The sequence below is a fragment of the Ornithodoros turicata genome, chromosome 4 (assembly GCF_037126465.1).
Source record: "Ornithodoros turicata isolate Travis chromosome 4, ASM3712646v1, whole genome shotgun sequence".
NCBI classification, from domain to species: domain Eukaryota; kingdom Metazoa; phylum Arthropoda; class Arachnida; order Ixodida; family Argasidae; genus Ornithodoros; species Ornithodoros turicata.
This window is the reverse complement of record NC_088204.1, coordinates 72,909,648-72,931,504: the sequence shown is the minus strand read 5'-3', so window position 1 is coordinate 72,931,504 and position 21,857 is coordinate 72,909,648. Positions and strand designations below refer to the sequence as shown.

The window sequence follows — 21,857 nt, the reverse complement described above, 5'->3', positions numbered from 1 at the left end:
GGTTCGTGAACGCATGAGCAACATGGCTCATGATGATGCACCGAAAGCGATTCTACGTTTATCTGTACGTTTGTATAACGCTGTTGATGCTTGAATTGCACTAAGCCGCAAATGAAAATAGTATGGCTCGTGATGATCGATTGAAAGCGATACTACGTTTATCGGCAGTACGTTTGCATATCGCTGTTGATGCATGAATTGCACTAAGCCGTAAATGCAAATAGTATGGCTCGTGATTATGGACCGAAAGCGGTTCTACGTTTATCTGTACGTTTGGACGTCGCTGTTATTGCTTGAATTGCACTAAGCCGCAAATGAAAATAGTATGGCTCGTGATGATCGATTGAAAGCGATACTACGTTTATCGGCAGTACGTTTGCATATCGCTGTTGATGCATGAATTGCACTAAGCCGTAAATGCAAATAGTATGGCTCGTGATTATGGACCGAAAGCGGTTCTACGTTTATCTGTACGTTTGGACGTCGCTGTTATTGCTTGAATTGCACTAAGCCGCAAATGAAAATAGTATGGCTCGTGATGATCGATTGAAAGCGATACTACGTTTATCGGCAGTACGTTTGCATATCGCTGTTGATGCATGAATTGCACTAAGCCGTAAATGCAAATAGTATGGCTCGTGATTATGGACCGAAAGCGGTTCTACGTTTATCTGTACGTTTGGACGTCGCTGTTATTGCTTGAATTGCACTAAGCCGCAAATGAAAATAGTATGGCTCGTGATGATCGATTGAAAGCGATACTACGTTTATCGGCAGTACGTTTGCATATCGCTGTTGATGCATGAATTGCACTAAGCCGTAAATGCAAATAGTATGGCTCGTGATTATGGACCGAAAGCGGTTCTACGTTTATCTGTACGTTTGGACGTCGCTGTTATTGCTTGAATTGCACTAAGCCGCAAATGAAAATAGTATGGCTCGTGATGATCGATTGAAAGCGATACTACGTTTATCGGCAGTACGTTTGCATATCGCTGTTGATGCATGAATTGCACTAAGCCGTAAATGCAAATAGTATGGCTCGTGATTATGGACCGAAAGCGGTTCTACGTTGATCTGTACGTTTGGACGTCGCTGTTATTGCTTGAATTGCACTAAGCCGCAAATGAAAATAGTATGGCTCGTGATGATCGATTGAAAGCGATACTACGTTTATCGGCAGTACGTTTGCATATCGCTGTTGATGCATGAATTGCACTAAGCCGTAAATGCAAATAGTATGGCTCGTGATTATGGACCGAAAGCGGTTCTACGTTTATCTGTACGTTTGGACGTCGCTGTTATTGCTTGAATTGCACTAAGCCGCAAATGAAAATAGTATGGCTCGTGATGATCGATTGAAAGCGATACTACGTTTATCGGCAGTACGTTTGCATATCGCTGTTGATGCATGAATTGCACTAAGCCGTAAATGCAAATAGTATGGCTCGTGATTATGGACCGAAAGCGGTTCTACGTTGATCTGTACGTTTGGACGTCGCTGTTATTGCTTGAATTGCACTAAGCCGCAAATGAAAATAGTATGGCTCGTGATGATCGATTGAAAGCGATACTACGTTTATCGGCAGTACGTTTGCATATCGCTGTTGATGCATGAATTGCACTAAGCCGTAAATGCAAATAGTATGGCTCGTGATTATGGACCGAAAGCGGTTCTACGTTTATCTGTACGTTTGGACGTCGCTGTTATTGCTTGAATTGCACTAAGCCGCAAATGAAAATAGTATGGCTCGTGATGATCGATTGAAAGCGATACTACGTTTATCGGCAGTACGTTTGCATATCGCTGTTGATGCATGAATTGCACTAAGCCGTAAATGCAAATAGTATGGCTCGTGATTATGGACCGAAAGCGGTTCTACGTTGATCTGTACGTTTGGACGTCGCTGTTATTGCTTGAATTGCACTAAGCCGCAAATGAAAATAGTATGGCTCGTGATGATCGATTGAAAGCGATACTACGTTTATCGACAGTACGTTTGCATATCGCTGTTGATGCATGAATTGCACTAAGCCGTAAATGCAAATAGTATGGCTCGTGATTATGGACCGAAAGCGGTTCTACGTTTATCTGTACGTTTGGACGTCGCTGTTATTGCTTGAATTGCACTAAGCCGCAAATGAAAATAGTATGGCTCGTGATGATCGATTGAAAGCGATACTACGTTTATCGGCAGTACGTTTGCATATCGCTGTTGATGCATGAATTGCACTAAGCCGTAAATGCAAATAGTATGGCTCGTGATTATGGACCGAAAGCGGTTCTACGTTTATCTGTACGTTTGGACGTCGCTGTTATTGCTTGAATTGCACTAAGCCGCAAATGAAAATAGTATGGCTCGTGATGATCGATTGAAAGCGATACTACGTTTATCGGCAGTACGTTTGCATATCGCTGTTGATGCATGAATTGCACTAAGCCGTAAATGCAAATAGTATGGCTCGTGATTATGGACCGAAAGCGGTTCTACGTTTATCTGTACGTTTGGACGTCGCTGTTATTGCTTGAATTGCACTAAGCCGCAAATGAAAATAGTATGGCTCGTGATGATCGATTGAAAGCGATACTACGTTTATCGGCAGTACGTTTGCATATCGCTGTTGATGCATGAATTGCACTAAGCCGTAAATGCAAATATATGGCTCGTGATTATGGATCGAAAGCGGTTCTACGTTTATCTGTACGTTTGGACGTCGCTGTTATTGCTTGAATTGCACTAAGCCGCAAATGAAAATAGTATGGCTCGTGATGATCGATTGAAAGCGATACTACGTTTATCGGCAGTACGTTTGCATATCGCTGTTGATGCATGAATTGCACTAAGCCGTAAATGCAAATAGTATGGCTCGTGATTATGGACCGAAAGCGGTTCTACGTTTATCTGTACGTTTGGACGTCGCTGTTATTGCTTGAATTGCACTAAGCCGCAAATGAAAATAGTATGGCTCGTGATGATCGATTGAAAGCGATACTACGTTTATCGGCAGTACGTTTGCATATCGCTGTTGATGCATGAATTGCACTAAGCCGTAAATGCAAATATATGGCTCGTGATTATGGATCGAAAGCGGTTCTACGTTTATCTGTACGTTTGGACGTCGCTGTTATTGCTTGAATTGCACTAAGCCGCAAATGAAAATAGTATGGCTCGTGATGATCGATTGAAAGCGATACTACGTTTATCGGCAGTACGTTTGCATATCGCTGTTGATGCATGAATTGCACTAAGCCGTAAATGCAAATAGTATGGCTCGTGATTATGGACCGAAAGCGGTTCTACGTTTATCTGTACGTTTGGACGTCGCTGTTATTGCTTGAATTGCACTAAGCCGCAAATGAAAATAGTATGGCTCGTGATGATCGATTGAAAGCGATACTACGTTTATCGGCAGTACGTTTGCATATCGCTGTTGATGCATGAATTGCACTAAGCCGTAAATCAAATAGTATGGCTCGTGATTATGGACCGAAAGCGGTTCTACGTTTATCTGTACGTTTGGACGTCGCTGTTATTGCATGAATTGCACTAAGCCGCAAATGAAAATAGTATGGCTCGTGATGATCGATTGAAAGCGATACTACGTTTATCGGCAGTACGTTTGCATATCGCTGTTGATGCATGAATTGCACTAAGCCGTAAATGCAAATAGTATGGCTCGTGATTATGGACCGAAAGCGGTTCTACGTTTATCTGTACGTTTGGACGTCGCTGTTATTGCTTGAATTGGACTAAGCCGCAAATGAAAATAGTATAGCTCGTGATGATCGATTGAAAGCGATACTACGTTTATCGGCAGTACGTTTGCATATCGCTGTTGATGCATGAATTGCACTAAGCCGTAAATGCAAATAGTATGGCTCGTGATTATGGACCGAAAGCGGTTCTACGTTTATCTGTACGTTTGGACGTCGCTGTTATTGCTTGAATTGGACTAAGCCGCAAATGCAAATAATATGGCTCATCTTGATGAAGCAAAAGCGATTCTACGTTTGTCTATATGTTTGTATGGCGCTGTTGATACTTGAATTGGGCTAAGCCGCAAATGAAAATAGTATGGCTCGTGATGATTGACCAAAAGTGATTCTACGTTAATCTGTATGTCTGCATAACGCTGTTGATGCTTGAATTGGACTAAGCCGCAAATGGAAACAGTATGGCTCCTGATGTACCGAAATCGATTCTACGAGGGGTGTTCAAGTCAGACCGGGACTTCCTGTTTCCTGACTGCACAAATGACTCGCGCTACTTCTTTTTCGACATTTTCACACGCGACAGGCCTCCGCGTTCACCACGTGGTGGTCCAAAGTTTGTGCAAAACAGAAGACACATGCTGGACAAGATGGCCGACGACGAGGTGAGCGCGCACATCGAACAGCGAATTGTCATGAAGTTTCTCGTGAATGAAGGCGTAAAGTCACGTGAAATTCACAGAAGACTTCAGGCTCAGTATGGCCACGATACACGTAGCCGCAGCAAAGGGTTTGAGTGGTGGAAACGGTTCCGAGACGGCCGTACATCAGTGCAGGACGATCCCGGCCGGAGCTGCTCAGAGCCCAGTGTCAGAGTTTCTGAGAACATCCAACTGGTGTAGCGCCTGATCCTCAAGGACCAACGAATAACATATCTCGAACTGGCTCGGAAGACGGACCTTTCTGTGGCAACGTTGAACACTATCATTCATGAACACCTCCAGTTTCGGAATGTTAGTGCCCTTTGGGTCCCGAGGCAGCTCTCAGTGTTTGATCGGCAGAGAAGACTGGAAATCTCCGAAGAGCTAAGGTACCGTTTCGACACTGAAGGACAGCCGTTCCTGGACTGGATCATCGCGTGCGATGAAACGTGGGTGCACCATTTCACTCCTGAGTCTAAACGCGCATCAAAACAGCGGAAGCATCTGGGCTCGCCAGCTCCCAAGAAGTTCCGAAGCACCCCGTCTACGCGTAAGGTCATGGCCACGGTTTTCTGGGACCAGGCTGGCGTTGTTCCTGATTTTCTGCCCAGTGGTACCACCATCAATAGTGCATATTACTGCCAGGTTCTCAGGGATGCGCATAAGGCGCTGAAGCAAAAGCCGCCGGGCCTCATCACCAAAGCAGTCCTCCTCCTACAGGACAATGCACGCCTGCATACCGCTCATCTCACGACACGCACCTTACAGGAACATTGCTGGGAGTTGCTGCCACATCCCCCTTACAGTCCAGAACTCGCCCCCAGCGATTTCCATCTCTTCGGGACACTGAAGGCGTTCCTTGGGGGCCGCCACTTCAGCTGCGACGATGAGGTCAAGAATGCGGTCCTATCATGGCTGCTACGTGCCGGTAAGGATTTCTACGCTGCTGACATCCAAGCTCTCGTGAAACGCTGGGACAAGTGCATTAGTGCAGTGCTTTACGTTGAAAAATAAAACTAATTTCTCGCCCGTAAGGTCATTTTACTTTTGCGAAAAATGAAAAGTCCCGGTTTAACATGAACGCCCGTCGTACGTTGATCTCTACGTTTGGATGCCGCTGTTGATACTTGTATTGGCTGGAATCGCAAATTAACATATGGCTCTCGATGATGGACAAAAAGCGATTCGTCGTTTATCTGTACGTTTGGATACCGCTGTTGATTATTGAATTGGACCGAATGACAAGGAAAATAATATGGTTCTTGATGATGGACCGAAACCGATTCTGCTTTTATCGGTACGTTTGGCTATACCTCATCACGTGCTGCAGTGCACGTTGTGTCAAGTTGGTCTGGACTAAACTCCTGCTCCCTGAAGGGTTCGAAGAAGCTCATATGAGACTCCAGCACTGCGATAAGCATGTTGTATTACCATTGCTGCAGCAGACGGGTTCATTGCAGCTGACGACGCGACTGCTGCAAGACTTTTAGATGGTGTTTATGAGGGCATCGAGTGGGCTCTCAGAGCGTGTTCATTTGAGAACTGAAATAAAATACGACAGGTAGTGTTTCGAATTGACTTACGAATCGTTTAGCTCAGGACAGCTTGCAACGACTGTTATTTTTGTCCCTTCCGTGATGGTGCGGGTTACTTTGCACACAGTGACCTCTCCGTTACCCCGCTGAGATATGAAGGGGCTCTGAAAAAAAGGGGCAGGAGCGGAAACACGATCATTTGCATCATAATGTAGAGAGTGGCGGGTGTGTTAATCGAAAAAAAATAGCGATCATATGGGTACTTTTAAATGCGAAAGCAAATCTTTCAGAAGAGAAAAACAAAAACAAGAGTGTTGAGAGCATCTATTTAAGACTTTAAAAAAAAAACTAGACTTTCGTGCAGTCCGCTGCGAAGAAGTGGGGCGTACCGCACGAAAGTGTAGCTTTTGTATGTTTAAAATGCTATTTATCATCGCTTTTTTAAATAACTTTCTGTTCGTTAAAAGGGTGTGGAGTATGCCTCAACTATTTTTTGTTGTCTTGTTTAAACATCCTTGCGATCGGAGAACTGTCACACAAAATATTTTCATTGGGGAGCGCGTATTCCAAGAGAAAAATGTTTTTCAAGTGTGTGCGCAGCGGTCGCGAACCCTCCCAGTTCGTGCAGACGTGTTGTGGTGTCAGTTCATCGCACCACTTTTACTGGCTGTCGAGAAGCACCTGCTAGGAACGGAAGCAAGGCTACCTGTGGACTGCTCCGTGTCAGACAGTCGACGTGGCATCGCTAAATACATGCACGACGGCAAAAAGAAAGAGGGCCTCGTTATTGGGCCGATGATACGACGTTACAGAGTGGCAGTCGAGAAAAAGAGCACTTACCACTTTTCGCGCCAATATCAATCTCAGGTCTCATAGTCTTAGCGTCTATACTCCTCCTGAGACATTTTTCTTGCAAGGCCTTGCATGCAGCTTTAATGGTGTAGCTTTTATCATCCGACACTACACTCTGAACGGTTCGTACAGGGTTAGTCTAGTAGTCGTCACACGATTCGATCGAATCGTAGAAATTGAAGACTCTGCTTATCGGGCTCCCAACTTCGCACACTGATAGCCATTTTTCTGACGTTTTTTTTTTTTTTTTTTTGGCTTACGGTTCCGTAGAGAAGAAATTAAAAATCATGCAACACACCAAGTGGCAGCCCCCTGGTCATCATGGCGGCTTCCGTGGAGTACCGAAAAAAATGTGCTAGCGGGGGCAAAACACCCGCCAATGAGAAACATGCATGCACAGGAATTTCAACATGACCACACACTGCTTATCGTGCACGTACACTTCTGAACTTCTGCTGCTAACCATGGATATGAACACTGCGCATCACAAAAGGCCTAACCACTTCAAATCGCGGACATTAATACCACTTATCGCGACATAACCTAGACAAGTCAACGAAGGAACGTACGCACAAAGACTCAACTAATTCCTAAGGCTATGCCAAAGCGGGTGACGACAGGTCTGGGCCGGTCAGGACAAGAATGGCACAGCTTAAACACGAGAAAAAAAGACGCACGAGAAAAAAAGAAAAGGAAACACAGACAGATCGAGCGCTCACATGGCTGCTGGGCATTTCAACGAAAGAAAGCATGCACAAAGAAGAGAGAACAAGGCCTCAGTGAAATACAATCCAACGAAGTGGGAGAGAAACTCACCGGCACCGAAGTATTTCGGCTGTACGCCGAAATTAATATTTTAAAATAAATCATTAAAAATTCACGCTTGAAATTCCACCCTTAAAACACATTTTCTGAAATAAATCCCCTGAAAACACACGCTCTAAAATAAACGCTGTTAAAATAAATCATGGTTAGGCTTAGGTATGTAATGTTCGACGATGACCACGACGTGCCTCTGCTGCCGCGCGCCACTGCGCCTGGCAACCAGTTCTACCGGCACCGTCCTCGCGTGAGGCCACGCCCATCTGCCCGCTGGGACAGTTCCGTATGATAGTTTATGGGCGACACGATGTCTTTTTCGGCGGAACATGCTATTATGATGTTTCTAACTCATGTTTATAGGGGTAGGGTACCGCATCACCGCTGTGAAACACCCCTTCTCATCGTCATCATTTATGGTTGTTGTTGTCATGTTTGTACTGTTGTCAATTACATTTCTTCAAATAACAACTTTGGATTTCTAAATGATGACGACGATGCGCGTATGAATACAGGACACACACTGTTGACCCTTGAGCAAGCCAAGCTGTGAAGGAGGCTAACACGCTCCTGGTGGGAGGAGAAGATGCCTCGCCGAGGCACACTGTCAGCGCCGACCCAAGATCGTATCACTTCCCTACGCCGGGCTGAAGAGCTCTAAGTAGAGCGAAACAGCTGTCCTCGGCAGGGAGTGCACGATTTTACAAACACGAAGAAGAAGAAGAAAACAAGGAGACGACGAAGCGCTCCTGAACGGACCTGTGTTCTTCTGCTCTTTTAAGCCTGAAGTTTTCCCGGGGTTCGACTTGCCATCGTGTGGTCTGCCCCAGGGCTCTGCACCATGTCGGCCACACCGCCTACATCGCTCCTCACTGTAAGGACACCTAAAGATCACGTCTTCAACTTTACTGTCCCTGACGGGGTTTCCGTAGACAGCGTCCTGGATGCCGTCTGTGAGTTGGTCGGTTATGACCATGTACATTCCATTCAACACCAGGGTGGTTTGTCCTTCCAAGTAACAGTGAAGAATCAACGTGCCCGAGACTCAGTTCTTGAGGCTGGCAAGGCGTCACTTCATGACGTCGAGGTTCCCCTAGAACCAGTCTCCATTGCGAGAACATTGTACTTCACAGTGAAGCGCCTCACTGAGTACGTCTTTGATGATGCGCTTGTACGCGCCCTTGCGCCGTATGGAAATGTGAAAGGATTCTCCTTTCCTGTTTATAAGGATCGCCCAACAATTCGTAATGGCATTCGCCTCGTCAAGTTCGAAATGAAAAAACCAGTGCCGAATTTTTCCCCACTGTTGGCATCGACAGAGCTTTGATCGATTACAAGGGAATTAAAAAAGTTTGCGGCAGATGCGGCTCTGAAGGTCACATTCGGAGCGATTGCAAAGCCCCTCGCTGTGAGCGATGCGCCGTGTTCGGTCACCATACTGAAGGATGCCAAGCCTCTTGTCTTCGGTGTGGCTCCCATCATGCCACAGTCGACTGCGTCATGCGACGCTCGTACTCTTCTGCGGCCAAAGGCGAACAATCTAGTACGAAGGCCTTGCTAACCACTACTGCACCTGGACTGGGGCCTACTGCTGCCCCCTCCACGCTAGCGGGCCCAGAATTTCCTGCGCTTCCTGTCCCCAGCAGTGTCGATGGTGCCAAATGTCATTCGGCCCAGGAACGATGTAACTAAGTGATGTGCCCGGCACGGACAGTTCTGCGACCGCCCCTCCCGGTGATGTCGACGAGGATACTTTGTCTCCTTCGGCGGTGGCGTCAGTCATTTTACATTCTCAAGCTCGACATTCTGCAGGCGGCGTAGTCGCTCCCCAAGAGAAGGAGAGTGGAAACGGGGACTTATGTGACCGTAACTTGTCAGAAAGTAACCCAGTCTTCCCTCTTCGTCAAGTGGTGGACGATGACGAGGCTGGAAGTAGTCGGTGCAAATATCAATCATCAAGTGAAATAAGGTTGCATCGCAGTATGTCAACTTCCTCAGGTGAATCATCAACCTCATTGTACTCTCTTCAAGGTTCAGAGTCCGGTGACACCGGTCTCGAGGATATCGGAAAGCATGTCCACCAGACATCGTCTCGTGACAGCGACCGTCCACATAGCAGGAGGAGCCCTTCTCGGAAAGAGCCCAGAAGAACTGCTTCCGGTACGCAAGACGTCTCTCACCCGATGGACCACTAATGGCTGTGAACCCACGTACTACGGCACTTCTTCTCTCGATAATGGCTTTACGCATAATGACACTCAACGTGCAAGGCTTCCGTTTACCTGCTAAGCAACTGGAAGTGGTCGGCCTCGCACGGAGATTTAGTTGCGACGTACTTTTGCTGCAAGAGGCTCATTTCACTCGCTACGCGGACGTCGCAAGATTTTCAGAGACACACAACGTTCGAGGATATTTTAGCTTCGGCTCCGCTCGTCAGGGCGGTGAAGGAGTTGTTTTTTGCTACGACACAGTTTTGCGCGCTATAATCCCGACGGACGTGTGGTGTGCTTCGACTTCTTCGTTGGGCAAAGGAACTTCGGCTTGTTAACGTCTACGCTCCGGCAACAGCCAGCGAGACCAACGCGTTTTTCACTAACCTAATGAGAAGCCTTATGCTGCAATCCAATGTAGTACTGAGTGGTGACTTTAATTCTGTGTTGGACTCTGATAGAGACGTGTGTGGTCCCGGTCGTGGCAGGCCTACATGGAATGGCTGGGAACTTAGACGCCTGGTTGCAAAACATAACCTCGTAGACGCTTGGCCTGCATTACACGGGAATCTGTACTGTGCTACCTGGTCGCGTGCGGATTCATCCAGCCGGCTCGACCGTTTTTATCTTCCTGCGAACCTCTCATCACAACTCTCGGCGTGCAGAGTTGTCGCCACTGATCAGCTTGCCGTCCATGTGAGCGATCACTGCGCAGTCTTGCTCACCTTGGACGTCAGCCAGTTTCTGACTGGCCAGGCTACGCGATGGAAGCTAGATACTTCACTGCTCTATGATGATGATGTTGTAGCAGAGGCCAGGACTAAAATAGCAGAATACCTCAATGGTCGTTCTCCATCGCCTGAACAGTGGGAAAACTTCAAGGTTTGGGCTCGATCCCTTTTCCAGAACTTGGGCCGTAAGTGTGCCCGAGCTCCTTGCTTAATCGGCTTGCGGCGAAAATACGAATTGTACTACGAGGCGCTCCGCTAACGCCGCTTATGCAAGAGTACCTTGAAAGGCTACAAGACCGGCACCGCACACTTCTACACTTGCCGCACGGTGCTGCTCGAAAAGAGTACACCCGAGATCAGTCAGTTGCAGGCCATGGTGTTGCAAGTTTTCTGCACTCTGTGCATCATAACCAGAACTCTCAACAAACACCCCACTCTTTCCGTCTCCCGAATTCCTCTACTACAGAAGATCCAAATGAGGTCGTCAACGGATTTGAGAACTTCTTTCGCAGGCTTTACGCATGTACTCCAGTCAACAGTGCTCATGGAAGTGATTTTTTCACAGGATTGCCGGTTCTGTCTGAGGGCGATCAAGCATTCCTCGACAGGCCGTTAACAATACGTGAGCTTGACTGCGCTGTGCGCAGAGCAGCTTCGGGCACTAGTCCCGGCCCAGACTGTCTTCCTCCCGAATTTTAGCGACATTCTGGCCTGTCATTCGTCATTGCTTCTTTCAAGTTTTGCAAGCATGTATAAGCGGCAATGCTTTCCCCGAATCGTTTGGCCTGGGACATATCGTGCTGCTTCCCAAAAAGAACGGGGATCCTGCGGAACCAGAAAACTGGCGCCCAATCACCCTTCTGAACGCCGACTACAAAATCCTGACGTCTGCTCTGGGCCAAAAGATCCAGAATGTGCTCCCGTCAATCATTCATCCCTCGCAGTCGTCCAGTGTACCAGGTAGAAGCATGTACGACACGTTGTCCGGCCTACGGGATATCCTCCGCTTTGTGTCATCTACTCATCCAGGTGGATACCTGTTATCACGGGACCAAGCAAAAGCGTTTGAGAGGGTCGCTCATTCTTACCTCATTTTTGTACTTCGGGCGTATGGGTTTCCGGATGGGATACTCTGCATCATCGGACGCCTCTATAGCAACCATCGCAGCTGTCTCTATCTCCTGCAAAGGTTTTCTCGTCAGTTCCCAGTAGCCAGGGGCGTCCGACAGGGGTGCCCTCTATCCCCAATCTTGTTTGTCTTGGCGATCGACCCACGATTGTGGAACATTGACACCACGAACAACGTTCGCGTTCGTGGTTTACCCCTTCCAGCGTCCGGCGCTTGGAAAGTAACGGCCTACGCGGATGACGTTACCGTGCTCCTCAGTGACATAGCGTCAGTAGCAGAGGCTCTACACGTGTATGATGAGTATGCTACACTGTCCGGCGGAATGTTGAATCAAGATAAAACAAAATTAATGCAGCTTGGCGGCAGCCCTTCTAATGTAAGCCTGCCCCTGCGTGGTGCCACATCTCTCAAGATTCTTGGCGTTTTATTCGACCGAAACGGCCCCATGCACGACAACTGGCTTCAGGCTCTCCAGGAGTTCCAGTCCAAGTGTCAAGCCGCGGAACCCTTCGACCTCTCGTACCTTGAGCGCGCCTACTTAGTGCGAACTGTTTTCTGTGGGCGAGTATGGCACCTGAGCCACTTGTTAATCGCACCACACCAGATAATAACGAGGCTGCACTCCGCGATGCTCTCGTTCTTCTGGAGGGAGCGTCGCAGGCCAATTGTACGGATCTTGCTGTCTCTCCCTGCTTCGCGTGGAGGGGTGTCACTTCCTGACATTGGCCTTATGAACAGAGAAATCGCTATGAGAACTGTGCTTCGTGTTCTAAATAGCGAGCCGTCGCCAACTCAAATTTTATTGCTCTACTGCATGGGCCGCCTCGGACGGGACCTTGTTGCGCATGGCTATGACCAAGTGGCTCCATCGGCTGCGTCACCTCCACAGTTTCATACAGCCGTGCACTCCTATCACCGCAAGCCCATCTCTGTTCTACCAAGTCATTTACTGGCTTCTTCTCCTAGCGTGCTGTCGGAAGCAGTGGTTTGCCATGAAGAGGACAGCAATGGGTCCGATAGCGGGCGACGCCCAAGAAGCATGTCGTGGTCGGTGTTGGTCGGCTCGTGGCTCCCTGGAACCCTGCGTGATGTGATGTGGTGGTTTGCCTGGGACATCCTGCCCGCACGCGACCATCTCCTCTTGTGGAACCTGGTGTCGACAAACACTTGTCCTTATTGTGCACACGTCGAGACGAACAGTCATGTGCTCTACGAATGCCACATGGCGAGGATCTTTTGGTGTTTTGTTCGCCGTCACACAGATGTCGTTTGCCCTGTGTCATTCGACTGTCGCCGTCCGTCTCACCGCCTTAGTATTCTCGTGACTGCTTGTGGCGCCGACGTATTGTGGACAGCTCGCTGTAAGGCAGTGGCACAACGTCGGAATCGCGCCCCATTGTTCTTGTTGCTGCGACGCTTGCGCGTGAATGTGACGAACTTTCTGCAACAGGAACTACTCGTGCTCGGACGTGAACGTTTCGACAGGCTATGGGGAGTACACCCCTCAGTTTGTGCACAGGACGGCCACGTATTCATCGTGGGAGCCCCACCTTGACTGTACATAGTGTACGTCGTATAATTTTCTCTTTGTACTTTCACACTGTGACATGCTATAGCCTACAGACTGTATAACTGATGAAATTTAGATGTATATAGTGTGCATAGTTGTATACTAGTTATATAGTTGCATAGTGTGCACATATTGCCTGTGTTTTGCGTGCCGATAGTCCTTTAGTGTAGCCATCAAATTACTGTGTGCTGAGGACCGCTTGTGTATTTCGTTCATAATAAATTTTCCCTTAACAGACAATAATATATATACGAGGGGCGTTCAAGTCAAACCGGGATTTTCTGTCTCCTGAGTGTACAAATGACTCGCGCTGCTTCTTTTTCATCATTTTCACACGCGACAGGCCTCCGCGTTCACCACGTAGTGGTCCAAAGTTTGTGCAAAACAGAACACACGTGCTAGACAAGATGGCCGACAACGAGGTGAGCGCGCACATCGAACACTGAATTGTCACGAAGTTTCTCGTGAATGAAGGCGTAAAGTCATCTGAAATTCACAGAAGACTTCGGGCCCAGTATGGCCACGATGCACTTAGCCGCAGCAAAGCGTTTTGTGTAGTGCAAAGGGCTCCGAGACGGCCGTACATCAGTGCAGGACGATCCCGGTCGGGGCGGCTCAGAGCCCAGTGCCAGAGTTCCTGAGAACATCCAACTTTTGGAGGGCCTGATCCTCAAGGACCGACGGATAACATGTCTCGAACTGGCTCGAAAGACGGACCTTAGACGGAGCGCGTCTCACGACACGTACCTTACAGGAACTTGGCTGGGAGTTGCTGCCACATCCCCCTTTCAGTTCAGACCTCGCCCCCAGCGATTTCCATCTCTTCGGGCCACTGAAGGCGTTCCTTGGGGGCCGCCACTTTAGCTGCGACGACGATGTCAAGAATGGGGTCCGATCATGGCTGCTACGCGTCGGTAAGGATTTCTACGCTACTGGCATCCAAGCCCTCGTGAAACGCTGGGACAAGTGCATTAGTGCAGCTGGAGATTACGTTGAAAAATAAAACTAATTTCTCGCCTGTAAGTTCATTTTACTTTTGCGAAAAATTAAAAGTCCCGGTTTGACTTGAACGCCCCTCGTATATGTATGTATATATATATATATACAAAGATAAAATTACATAAGATATAATATATATATATATATATATAGATAGATAGATAGATGTGACGCCTCCCGGGTTTGGAGCAGACGGGGCCCAATGGGATGGGAAACGCTAACGTGGGCACCCGCAGAGGCAGAGAGACTCAGCACAAAAGAAACAACAAACATTTAATGTGGCAAATGCGATACACGATGTAGACGATGGAAATGCTCAGACAGATGTACTGTTGCGTTCCCTAACCTAAAGAGGACCCCGGCACGGTGACAAAGTCAGTGCTGTCACCGAGTGCGTCGTCTCTCGTCACACAGCGATGAATCCTTGATTCGGTGCGAGATTCCTGTCCGAAGCGTAGGGGCCGATGACTAGCTGAAGCGAGGATCCCGGCCTCGACAAAAAATGGGATGCTTCTCCAAGAATTCTCAGTCCTGGGTTGTGACGTCTTTCGAATTATAGGGCGGTGGCCGGTGCAGGAGGAAACCACAGCAACTTACTGGCCGCTGAACCTCGGTTCTGGCGATCAGTCGCAGCGTTTTCTATGCTTCCTTTCCGTGTCCGAACCAACCGCCCACTACCTCCTCGCTTCGTTTTCGCGGGCTTTTCTTTTTGCTCCTTATTTTCAGACACTCTTCGTGGACGCTGTGTTGAAACCGGACACCGGGAACACCCGAAAACATGTGGCCGAACGTTTGCCGGACGAGTCCTCATGGCCCCCTTGGCAACGCAAGGCGGGTCGTATCGTGTTACAGTTGCCTCCCTCGGGAAAGCCATTTCACTTCTCCCAGAAGCAAATCCTCAAACCGTCACATAGAGATATAATTACATCATACAATTCCTGTTCCCGCAAAACAAAAAGCCGAGTAGCCTGTCGCATTTTATAGAATCGAAAAACCAAATTATCAACAGGGCAGATAAAGGTGGTGCCATAGTCGTAAAGAATATGCAAGATTATATCTATCAGGGACAGCGATAATGGACCATTTCCATATTCGCGTCGCCCCTGGCGACGGAATGTCGAACGTCGTGTCTTTCCCCCCAATAATGGTGACGCGCTTTTCGGACTGGCACGTTGCGTGGGAAAGTTGCAACAGAAGATTGGAAAAAGAATGCGGTAAGAGTGAAAGCGCATTGTACTCAATACCAGACGTCAAACGTCCGCCTAACCTTGAAACCAATTATCTCCCTACAATGAACATGACAGTCTCCCGCATGTGGGTCCATAGCGATGTCTTCCACTCAAAGATGGGGGACTCAAAGGCTGGGCATGCGCATACGCGTTGTCGGAAATGGTCCATTGGCTTGTACTACGTTTTACAGAACTTTAGATGCTGATCCCACGGAACAGATTGTTTCAGATATCACAAAAAATCTAAAGGCATTCAAGTCCGCAATGAAGATCGATTCGGCGTTATATGAATACTTCCTTCCCCGTAACTCAAAGCCAGGTAGATTCTACATGTTCCCAAAGATTCATAAACCGGGGAACCCCGGACGTCCAATCGTCTCTTATAATGGGACAGCCACTAAAAAACTCTCTAGCCTTGGTATCATCTTCTTAAGATCATTCCCCCGCGACTACCACCGTACATAAACGTAAACTACGAGCCGCCAAGAAAGAGGCGAAGCCGAGGGCTCATTTCCACGGATTTTCCAAGGTAAATTTACCCAGGTAGCGAAAGCGAGGGAAAAAACCGAATCTGACCCGGCAACGCTGTCATCTCCGTTACTCGAGCGATCCAGGGTGTTGGTAGCACAAGTACGGTCGTAAACAAAGAATATTTAGGACGCGCGCATGGATCTTGTATAAACTACTAGTTTATTCATAATTCAAGTATAGGAAAAGCTCTCTGCACCAGTAGTACACATGTACGTAATCATCTACCACCTGAGTACGTTTCCGTATCCTGCTTCACTGCGCATGTGTAGCAGTACGCTCGTTTGTCCTTGCATTATTTTATCCGCGCCGTGTACCCGTGCATTCTAATGCGGAGTTCGTACACTTTTTGGACTAAATAGGAAGCGACGTTCACACTTCGAAGCTGTAGGCAAAGACGTAGGCCGTGAGAACAGAGTGCTATGCATCCCGTGTTGCTGGCCGCGCGAAAAAAGGTTTCGTCATGGCAGGACCGGCAATGATAGCGTGAGTGTTAGCGTATCAGCTGTGCACGAACGATGCCATGTTTTTTGCAACGGACCCATAATGACCACTCGTTGAAGAAATACAAATAGCTAATCACTACGTGTACGTGTAGGTCTAGGTTAGGAATGGACATTAAGTGAAACTTCCGGTTTATTTGTGGTTATCACGTGCCCTTCGTCAAAACCTGTGATAACTCTATGTATTTCGAACTGATATGTGTCATTGAACCTGATGTGATTTATTCTTCTCTGTTCTCGTCTGGTATTGCTGTCCTGGGTGACTAGTAAGGAAAAGGGGATGAGCATACAACGCAAACGAAGTACGCGAATGCAAACGTGCCATTATGCAAATTATGCACTACTTATTATTCATGCTGCTGACGTCATATGTGGCGTCATTTATTTACAAGAGTAGTAGTCCGCGCAACGGATGGATGGCGCTGACAGTCTCTATCATGGCGCCATCGGAAGACGCTGGGCCGTATGGAAGTTTCGCTACCTGTTTATACAGGGTGTTTCAAAAAACGTGTCGTTCGGACTTTATAAAAAAACGGGGCGACGGAAAAATACGGGGTTAACGGCACTTGTGTGGCAACTGAATTTGCCATCTTGCAAAAATGTTTTCCTTTGATTTTAATTAAAATAAATTGAATTTCTTTAATTGAACCCTAAAATTTCCCAAGTCAACCTAACGTTTTCTTTACAGAATTAGAGAGCCCGTAGAGAACTTAGTCAGATCCACCAAGGAATCCGCTCGATATTGCAAATGGAACTGCCCAAAAAAAGTCCCGAAATTGAGGCTTCAAAGTTTCGGGTATTCAACGGCGCACCAAATCAGGCGCAAAGATTAGTGGAGACGAAGACATGCTCCTGCCCCCATGAAAGATAGAAGGTCGAAAAAAAAAAAAAACAGGGCGGAAAAAAAGAGGCGGAATCATTTTTGTTTGCCGCTTATCAACGTATGGTGGAATGTCACCCGCCTTGTTACCGGCGCGTCTTGTGCTGCACGCCGGTCCGGCGATAAACTGTTCTAGCTTCATGGGGGCAGGAGCATGTCCTGCCCTCCGCGCATCTTTGCGACTGATTTGGTGCGCTGTTGAATACCCGAAACTCTGAAGCCTCAACTTCGGGACTTTTTTTGGGCAGTTCGTTTTGCAATATCGAGCGGATTCCTTGGTGGATCTGACTAAGTTCGCTACAGGCTCTCTAATTCTGTAAAAAAAAACGTGAGGCTGACTTGGGAAATTTTGAAGTTCAATTAAAGAAATTCAACTTCTTTTAATTAAAATGAAATGAAAATATTTTTGCAAGATGGCAAATTCGGTTGCCACACAAGTGCCGTTTACCCCGTATTTTTCCGTCGCCCCGTTTTTTTTTTTTTTTTTTTATAAAGTCCGAACGACACGTTTTTTGAAACACCGTGTATATACCTTGGATTTTCCACGAATTTGTTTCGGCAATTGCCATTGCATTACGGGTGGCACTATGTGCTGTACTGAGTAAAATGACCACGGGGAGCCCATTTGCGCAAAAACGGTGGGTTGCCTTGGAAAATTTCGGAGCTCAATTCAAGAAATTAACTTTCCGTCAACTGAAATGAATTAAAAATCTCACCAATATATGGCAAAAGTTATTGGCAGAAAAAATCCCTTGACCACATGTCTCTCCAGGGCTTACGTTTTTTACTATGAGTTTGTATCACGGTTGGTGGACCACCCTGTATGCTGGTGGCTAAGTGCCTAGGTTGTGTATCACTGCTCACAGGACGATTACCCTGTTCGAAACTGATATACAGGGTGTCCCAGAAAGCGTGTCATTGAATTATAATTAAAAAAAACTGCACCGCCTAGAGTCATGCGGTCAATGACGTTTGTTCTTCCTGGGTTTTTGCCACCTCCTTATGTGAATGTCGTGTAACGTAAGTTTAATTATGTAAATTTTTGCGAGCTTAAGTCGGAAATTTGCCTAGCAAAGGTCACTTTTTTACCCCACCAATGTGAAGAGCGTGTATAATTTAGTCAAATTAATGATAATTGACAGGGATATTCAGGAGTTATCCCATCGGAAAAAATAGCCGAACATCATGCTCTACGGAGGTCGCACAGAATAGTGCACGATGAATTTTTCGGCGCAATCTTTGTCAGCCCGACGAAAGGAGGTTGGAAACCCAGCCCTCCCCGACATCACAAAAAGATATAAAACAGGCACGGCTTATCACGTCCGACTTTCGCTGGGATAATGCTTTCCCTCCCCCAATTTTAGGAACTGTTACTTTTTCTGCTATCACTCTGTGGGCTGGCTTCGGAACCTCCTTTCGTCGCACTGAGAGCGATTGCGCTCAAAAAGTCATCGCGCGCTATGGTCCGGTGCTCCGAAAAGCATGATATTCGGCTATTTTTTTTTTTTTTTTTCGATGGGATAGCTCGTGAATATCACTGTGAATTATCATGAGTTTGAGTGAATTCGGCATGCTCTTCATATTGGTGGGGTAAAAAAGTGACATTTACTTGGCAAATTTCCGAGTTCAGTTCGCAAATATCTACATAATTCGACTTGGAGTACAAGACATCACATTAGGAGGTGGCAAAAACCTAATAAGAACAAATGCTGTTGACCGCACGATTCTAGGTGGTGTAGTTTTTTATTATAATTCAATGACACGTTTTCTGGGACACCCTGTATACTTCCGTGCATGCAGAACCAACTTTTCTATATGTGGGTCGTACGACCCACATCCAGAACCTGTGTCGCGACCTGATTTTACACCTAAAGCACCCGTGTGCGGTCTCAGTGCGTAGTATGATTCAAAGCAACAACAACAACATAGATGAATGAATTATGATGATGTGGGATGTGGGATTCAAAGCAAGCACGCGCGAAATGAATACGGTTTTGTTGTTCCTGATGAAGGTCGAAGCTGAGCTGGAGCTGAGCTGGAGATAAGTGAATGTGCCTATTTGCCTTCACAGGAAATCAGCTGCACTGCTACTAACACTCGCTAATAATCGGAGAAACCTCGCTGTGGACACATGCTGGAAAAGGACTCGTCCTTAATTGGAATGCTTTTAGTCATTCGAGCCAGACTTGTACAAAATACTGCGCAAAAGTATTTAAAATAAGATACTAAATACTCCACAGAAAAAGTATTTAAAATAGAGTACAAAATACTCAAAACTGAAAGTAATTTGAGTAGAGTACTAAATACTCTAAGAAGTATTTAAGATACTCTTTAAAGTACTTTAGTATTAGCAGTAAGTGAAACGCGTATTCTGAACGTGGGCTTACAAATGAAAGGAATTAACTTCATCAGTCATGCATATCTTTCATTTGCAACGTCATGGTGTCAAGTAATGCTTGGTGAACTTTGGTGAACCCAAGTAAACTTTGTTGATATGTTCTGACCCAAAACTTCGTAATCCCTCCTGTATGTCGGCTCGGGTCTTTCAACCTCTGGCACGTGTTTATTGCTTTGATGACCAAGGAAATAAATGCCGGGATTATCTTGTACCTAATCCCCTGGTGATTCACCTGGCAATATGAATAGGAACGGGTTTCGGACGAAGTTGGCTATTGACAAGCAGGGCCAGGCTTGGGACCAGCCTATTGTACAAGAGGATAAATGACAGATTCGCGAATTCCCGAAAAAAAGAAAAAGAAGAAAAAGGGGGTTAAATTCCAGTGAGCTGAAAATCTCGGCACGGCGGGAAGCGTGCTGGATATGGCTTGACGAGAAAGGGAAGTATTTTGAGTACTGAGTAGCAAATACCGAAAAAAGTATTTTAAATACATTAAAAATACTTCTCACAAAAAGTATTGAGTAGAGTACCAAAATACCGGAAAAAGTATTTAAAATACTGTATTTTGAGTACGTACTCAAGATACGTACAAGTATGATTCGAGCACGGCACATTTTTATCTTTCTGGATGAGGAGAGTACTCTATCAGTCAGTCAGGGTAAGCGAACGCGCGACCAAAGGCGTCTGAGACAGTTAGTTCACTTTTCTTGTTATTTTGGTTCCATCACTGATCATCCCATTTCGAAGCCAATCAAAGCTTTCTTACCTCCTGAAGAGAAAATCTGACCTAAGGCTTTAAGATGAACGTTCGCACAGACCTACAAAAATATTATCGTCGACTACGAGCAACCCTATGCTCACCCGTATAATGTACAACACATAAAGAAAGCTTCCAAGAATTAAATACTTACTGTGAACATGATGTGGATTCCGCTCTCGTTGCGAGCCTTGGTCACCGTTTCCATCTGTTTGTAGGTGAGCTCTTTTGTGTTGGTTACAGGGTACGACATGATTTTCTGTAGTTAAACAACGTCGCTTGCCCTGACTTCAAACTGATTCAAACTGAAAGTGATTCGCCACGTAGGCTGTGCGCTATGTAACTGCTGTCTTGTATTCCAGAACTTTCACTTGCGAGAACAATGACAGAAGGTGGTGATATCTTTGTCTGAGGGTGTACATCAGCCATTTTCCATTCTGCGACGGTTAAAGTGCGCAGTTGCTCGAACGCTGCATGGTTGGAATCATAAACATGCTAAGGCGCATTCAACGTTGAAAATATTTGTGGGGCTGCCATTATGAAATCCATTCGTGCCGTCGAACAAAATGGAACGTTCGAAATTATACCCCTCCATAGAATAGAGAGATAAATTACCGCTATCCCGAAATATTGATGCTGATAAGACTTGGAAAATAACGCTGCAAATATTGCTGAACGAACAGACCGTACCCAAGGCCGAGTCTGTCTCACAACATGGAACGCATTGAAACACACTCGCGAACTAATTGTACCAGCTTTCGTCAATATTGAAGGCCACCAGGTGGCGATATCCAAATGCCGATAAAATTACACTCGCGCAAAATTCACTTAAGCGTTCGCGAACTTTGTCACTTGAAATGACGAGAACACATTATGAGGATGTATTGTAGGTGTTTTTTTTTTAATTCCCCGTTTGCGCCGCGAAGCAACTATGGCTGTATTGTACTCGAGCATGTCAAATACAGTAAGTACCTTCGAAGGTTCTCATCATAAACAATACAATTAAGGAGGCGACAGTATTAGGTATGCTGATCAAATTCAATTCCGAATTGCGGGACACTCTCAGGGATGGGCAGTATTTAAATACATTGTAACTGAAATAGTATTTAAAATATAAATATGTCTATTGATATTTTGTATTTAAATACAGACTTAAAATATGTATTCTTAATTACATTTAAATACCTGTTTTTCGATATTTATTTTTGTAAATTCTTTTAAATACTTCTAAATACGTAAGATACTGAGTCATATCTTAGTTAACTTGCATCTGACCTTCCGGCAAGAAGAGCTCAGCAGACTTT

The 21,857-nt window shown here is 46.3% G+C and overlaps 1 protein-coding gene across 1 annotated transcript in view; it reads right to left on the bottom strand.

Annotated features, from left to right (window-relative positions):
• The window catches only part of LOC135393475 (uncharacterized), a 93,576-nt gene extending 72,600 nt beyond the window's left edge, over positions 1-20,976 (bottom strand). Inside the window, exons 1-2 of the mRNA XM_064623896.1 lie at positions 20,708-20,976; positions 5,997-6,112 (exon numbers count right to left, since the gene is read on the bottom strand). Coding sequence (XP_064479966.1) covers positions 5,997-6,112; positions 20,708-20,806 — 215 coding nt within the window. The 5' untranslated portion in view covers positions 20,807-20,976. The remainder of the gene's footprint in view (positions 1-5,996; positions 6,113-20,707) is intronic.
• Between the last annotated feature and the right edge of the window lie 881 nt (positions 20,977-21,857).